Source organism: Antedon bifida, chromosome 5 (assembly GCF_963402885.1).
Source record: "Antedon bifida chromosome 5, ecAntBifi1.1, whole genome shotgun sequence".
Classification (NCBI taxonomy): domain Eukaryota; kingdom Metazoa; phylum Echinodermata; class Crinoidea; order Comatulida; family Antedonidae; genus Antedon; species Antedon bifida.
In genome coordinates this window covers 18,994,716-19,000,952 of record NC_136230.1, presented here as the reverse complement: position 1 = coordinate 19,000,952, position 6,237 = coordinate 18,994,716, and the positions used below count along the sequence as shown (strand labels likewise).

Below are 6,237 nucleotides of genomic sequence, written 5' to 3'. Positions count from 1 at the left end.
TCACTCCCAAAACTAAATTGTCTATGCTCATCAATAATTAGTTTATTTACATAATTTATTAAGGATTTTGAGCATAACATGTAGTCTATCGTGCTTTGTTGATTATTTCTTTGCCATGTTATTTTACCTTCACAAAAAATAGTACTATTAAGGTTAGTTAAATTAGCGTTTTTAGTAAATTGTATTAGCCTTTCCCCATTTGAGTTTATTACGGGGTCTCCGTTATATATGGAATCACCAATCCGTGCGTTAAAATCACCTAGAAGTAGAATAAGAGGATTCATTTAAAGAAGTGGAAACTTTGATCATTTTTCGAAAAAATTCCTATGGTCCCCCGCAGGGAAATTTTCGAAAAATAGCAAAATTTCGACCATTTTATTTTTTGACATAACTAGTTACGATGTCTCTATAAGATGATGTTAACACAATATATGTGCATAAATGGCAATATACAGCATAATTTTTAACTTTTAAAAAGTGGAATTTTTGGTCATTTTTCGAAACAATTCCTGTGGACCCCCGCAGGGAAATTTTCAACCCTTTTATTATTTGACATAACTAGTTACTATGGCTCTATAAGATGATGTTAACACAATATATGTGCATAAAAGCAGGAATTGTGTGAAAACAAAGTTTAACACGATTCTATTTTGAGAACTGAGAGGGCGTGGTACAATCCTCTTGGACCACGCTGCTCTCACGTCTCCAACAATTATTCAGTAAGATATTTTTAATCTCCGTTTTCATCACTTTTCAGTTACCATCTGACAATATTTTCCTTAACCACCACTTCTTATAAACCACAGTATTTTTACTCATATCGATTTGACTTCAACCATAAAGGAAATAGTAATATTTTTCAACAATGTTAACTGCCGTCATATTAGGCCACAGCTTTGTATCGGGTATGCTACACAGCATGGCGTACCACCATGGCAACAACGGGGATCTAGGCCCCGAAAAAATACCTGACGTAATACGCGTCAGCAACCATTACAGTGCTGTGCATTTTAAGGGTTTTTCGGGGCTTAAGATCGGAGACCTCCGTAGGCCTCAGCATTACACAATATTAACAGATATACAGCCAGACGTTCTGGTTATCGATATAGGGTCAAACGATCTTGCATCATCATCTAATAATACACCACTGGACGTGGCTACACAACACATAACAACGTTACTGGTCGACATGTTACCTTTATGGCACCCACGCGAAGTCGTTCTATGCTCAGCCCTTTACAGAGCATACCACAATGGTGGGCATATTGAGGATTTCAATGAACGTATATTTCAATACAATGGCATATTAAAAGATTTTGCCACTTATCATTCCGAACATTTTTATTACCATTTGCACCCAGGTTTTTGGCAGGTACCTGTGTCTTCTTGGTCCACTGATGGCATACACCCAAATTCACTAGAGGGAAGGAAAAAATACAAAGCTTCCCTACGAACTGCACTGCTTCAAGCAGCTGCCCGTTTAAAGTAAACAAATAAAAAATAAATAAATAAAATAAAAAAATAAATAAAAAAATAAATAAAAAAAATAAATAAATAAATAAATTAAAAAAAAAAATTAATAAATAAACAAATAAACAAAACAAATAAAACACTTTTAAGCAATTAATTTGTTCAGGGTACTACAGATTGTCACAGGTCACATCGGGCTACTTTGCGCCACGATCTGTATTTTTATTTTTTGTGAAACCACAGATTGTCACAGGTCACATTGGGTCACTTTGCGCCACGACCTGTATTGTATATTATTTTGTTAAATCGTAGATTGTCGCAGGTCATATCGGGCCACTTTGCGCCACGACCTGTATTATTTTTTGTGAATCCACAGATTGTCACAGGTCACATCGGGCCACTTTGCGCCACGACCTGTATTGTATTATTATTTTGTTAATTCGTAGATTGTCGCAGGTCATATCGGGCCACTTTGCGCCACGACCTGCATTGTATAATTCTCAAACCACAGATTGTCACAGGTCACATCGGGCCACTTTGCGCCACGACCTGTATTGTATAATTCTCAAACCACAGATTGTCACAGGTCACATCGGGCAACTTTGCGCCACGACCTGCATTGTATAATTCTCAAACCACAGATTGTCACAGGTCACATCGGGCCACTTTGCGCCACGACCTGTATTGTATAATTTTCAAACCACAGATTGTCACAGGTCACATCGTGCCACTTTGCGCCACGACCTCTATCGTATATTTTAAAACACAGAATGTCCCAGTTCACATAGGCCCACTATGTGTCATGCTCTTTTGGTTTAAATGTATTTTACTTTATGTTTACTACGTTTCATTAACACAGTATTTAGTTTACAGGTTGGAAAGATGGTTAAGAGGGCCGCCAAGAAAACTACAGAACCAGCCAAAAAACAGAAAAAATCTAACAATGCCAGGCAACCAAATAAAAAATCAAACTCAACTACCACCAGTAGTCCCAGTGAAGACGTCCACGACCGACTCACTGAGATGCAAACAATGATTACTCAACTGACTGAATCGGTAAACAAGATTAGTAAGTCTGACGAACCTTCAAAGGACTCAATTGAAAACCTATTATCCTCTGATGGTTCACTGAACACTAGCTTGCAATTAGGTGAAACAACAGGCCCTTATGACCATAATAACAACCCCCTTAATACAGCACCCCTCCCTTTCACAATTGTTGATGGGGATGCCACAGAAAACCCCCTCCGTTATTCAGGAGGCATTAAGGCGGGTGTTTTGGTCCCTGAAAAAATCAAAATCAAAATCAAAGAACAAAAATTTATAGACTTCTGGGAGCTAACAAACCCTGATACAAATGACACATACACCTTGCAGTATAATGGGACTTTCCAACTTGTTCCAAAAACACGGAAACGCCAATTATCAGAACATGAATGGACTCTGGCTTTTTTCGACTTTTCAACCATACATCTAACCTTTCACCCAGGTGACATGCAAGATCTGTTCACATACGGGAAACACATCAAAACATTGATGCAAAATAACCAAGGCACATGGAGGTCTTATGATGAAGGGTTTAGACGAGCTAGGGAACATACGCTGTGCTCCTGGGCTACGGTCAGAGGTGACCTAATACACACAATAACAACACAACACCAAGGGAATTTTCGTCCCTATAGTATTTTCAAGGGCACAAACAATACCAACAATAGATTTCGGTTCCAAGGCCCCAGTGACCCTAACATACCAACTGGATACTGTAGGCACTACCACACCCAATCACAGAGATGCATGCAACCCATGCAATGCAAATTCTCACACAAATGTTGGAATTGCCACGATGATCGACCACACCCCTATTTTAGATGTAGGAAAGGGATCCAACAACAACAACAAATGTCTACAGCAAAGCACACTATTGCATCAAGCATGCCAAAACAAACATACACACAACACAGACAATCAACTCCCAACACCAATAAAGACAAATAAACTCTCCTCCCTTTTAAAAGGGTATGCAGGCAGAGAATATTTGATCACAGGGTTTAAACATGGGTTTCTGCTCAATTATGAAGGGCCCGAGATAGGTTTTACTGCTAAGAATTCTGTTACAGCGGTAGAAAGTCCAGAAATCATAAAAAACAAAATACACACCGAGTTAGCATTAGGACGTATTGTAGGGCCTTATAACACACCCCCACTGAGAGATTTTAAATCATCACCATTGAGCCTGAGAGAAAAGTCAGAGAAAGGAAAGTTTAGACTGTTGCATAATTTATCATTTCCTTATGACGAAAGATCTGTTAACTACAATATACCACAACAACATAAAACAGTACACTATGAACGAATATCAACCGCAATTGATATCATTCAAAAAACAACCTACCCAGCATATTTGGCTAAAACTGACATTAAAGATGCATTCAGATTGATACCCCTACACCCTTCATAGTACCACCTCGCAGGTTTCTCATGGGATGATAAAATATATTACGACAAAGTCCTACCACAAGGTTGTGGGTCGTCATGTAAAATTTTTGAATCATTCTCGGATGCAATAAAATGGATCCTAACAGATAGGCTTGAATGCAAACAAGTAGTTAAAGTACTTGACGACTTTCTACTTATTGGGAACAATCAAAATGAATGCCAGAGATCACTAAACTCTCTTCTCACTCTTGCTGAAACAATAGGTCTACCTTTATCACCTCGCAAGACAGTTGCCCCCACCACAAAATTAACCTTTTTAGGTATTGAACTAGATACGAAATGTATGGTTGCTAGATTACCACTTGATAAACTGCATAAGTACCAGGCCTATATCCAAAAATGGTTAACTCAAAAAGAAATTGCACTTCGGGAACTGCAGTCCCTTAATGGGAAACACCAGTTTGCAACATGTGTCATACCTAGTGGAAGGGCTTTCTTAGCAAGGATGTATGCCCTAACTAAGGGGAAAATAAACCCAGATACTACGATAAAAATAACCCCTGGAGTCATTGAAGATTTAAAGATATGGGATATGTTTCTCACTCAATACAATGGGATCACCCTTATCAGTAAGTCACTCAAAATGTTTACATTTCTATTCCGATGCGTCTAAGCAAGCTTTTGGTGCCACGTTTGAATCCTCCTGGGTCCAAGGTGCCTGGCCAGAAAGTTGGAAAAAATATGACATTATGGTGTTGGAACTATATCCAGTTTACCTAATGGTGTCATTATTTGCTAAAAAATTGACCAACACCCATGTGGTATTTCACACCGACAACATGGCTAATGTCTATCATTTACACAGTAAGACCAGCAGCAATGATAATGTCATGCACATAATCAGACCACTTATGTTAATTCTTCTTACAAACAACATCCATTTGACTGCACGTCACATTCCTGGTCATAAGAACATTCTAAGTGACGCGATTTCTCGTTGGCAGGTAAACAAAGACTTGCTAACAAAATTCAAGATGCACGAGACGCCATTAAAGATTCCACATCACCTAAAACCAGAAAACTTCAACAAGTTAAATGGAAGTTGATACGTGCATCAGTAACACAAGGTACACAAACAACGTACCGTAGATGCTGGCAGCAGTTTTCCAAATTTTTGACGAAACATACATTATCCCCTAATCTACCTGTCTCCTTGGAAAATATATCCCTGTTCATTTGCCATCTGTCTGAGTTGGGCATGTCGCCAAGTACAATCAGAACATATTTAAGTTCTATATCATTTACACATAAAATCTACAACATGCCTGACCCAACAAATGCCCCTAACATTGCAATTATTCTCAGTGGTGTTAGCAAGCAGTACACCAATTCCAATTCACAGACTCGTAAACCATTGCTACCTATTACCACCAATGTAATGCAGCAGCTACTAGCGCACCTCCACCTCGCTACAAGAAATAAGTATGACATGCTCATGTACAAAGCACTGTTTCTCATTTGCTACTACGGCTGCATGAGAGCAAGCGAGGTTGTGTTATCCACAAACCCACAACATGTCCTATTAGACAAGGATATTGAAATCAATGACACATGCGTTACTATATGCTTCCGTTCATATAAGCACCACAATGGCAAACCCAAAAAATTTAACATCAAAGAAAAACGTGGCAGCCTGCTCTGCCCCGTTGAGGCGCTGAAACGTTACAGGTCTATTAGACCAGCAGCTACTAGACAGTTTTTTGTGTTCCAAACAGGTTTGCCATTACAACGGCAACACCTGAGCTGCATTCTTAAAAAAACTGCTTCGCACACCACTTTAGATCACACACGTTTCAATACGCACTCATTCAGAATTGGTAGGGCTACACAACTACATAACATGGGAGCAAATGAGAAGGAGATCATGACCACGGGTAGATGGAAAAGCAATGCGTACAAACAATATATACGACCTCATTGCATAACTTTAAGTAACAAGTAACATTACAAATTGCACAAGTTTTCAGGCATCTGCCCAGGCAGTGCCTGCTGTTTAGTATAAGGTTTCAGGCATCTGCTCAGGCAGTGCCTTATGTTCAGTATTATGGTTTCAGGCATCTGCTCATGCAGTGCCTTTCTGTTTAGTCTTATGGTTACAGGCATCTGCTCAGGCAGTGCCTTTCTGTTTAGTATTACGGTTCCAGGCATCTGCTCAGGCAGTGCCTTTCTGTTTAGTATTAAGGTTACAGGCATCTGCTCAGGCAGTGCCTTCTGTTTAGTATTAAGGTTACAGGCACCTGCTCAGGCAGTGCCTTCTGTTCAGTATTAATG

General features: G+C 39.3%; 1 protein-coding gene across 1 annotated transcript; it reads left to right on the top strand.

Annotated features, from left to right (window-relative positions):
- Nucleotides 1-4,560: 4,560 nt before the first annotated feature.
- LOC144843141 (uncharacterized) lies at nucleotides 4,561-6,015 on the top strand. The gene is made up of 2 exons (XM_078699865.1): nucleotides 4,561-4,620; nucleotides 4,878-6,015. Exon 2 carries the CDS (start codon nucleotides 5,165-5,167, stop codon nucleotides 5,906-5,908), a length of 744 nt encoding a protein of 247 aa, XP_078555991.1. The 5' UTR covers nucleotides 4,561-4,620; nucleotides 4,878-5,164; the 3' UTR covers nucleotides 5,909-6,015.
- The last annotated feature ends 222 nt before the right edge of the window (nucleotides 6,016-6,237 follow it).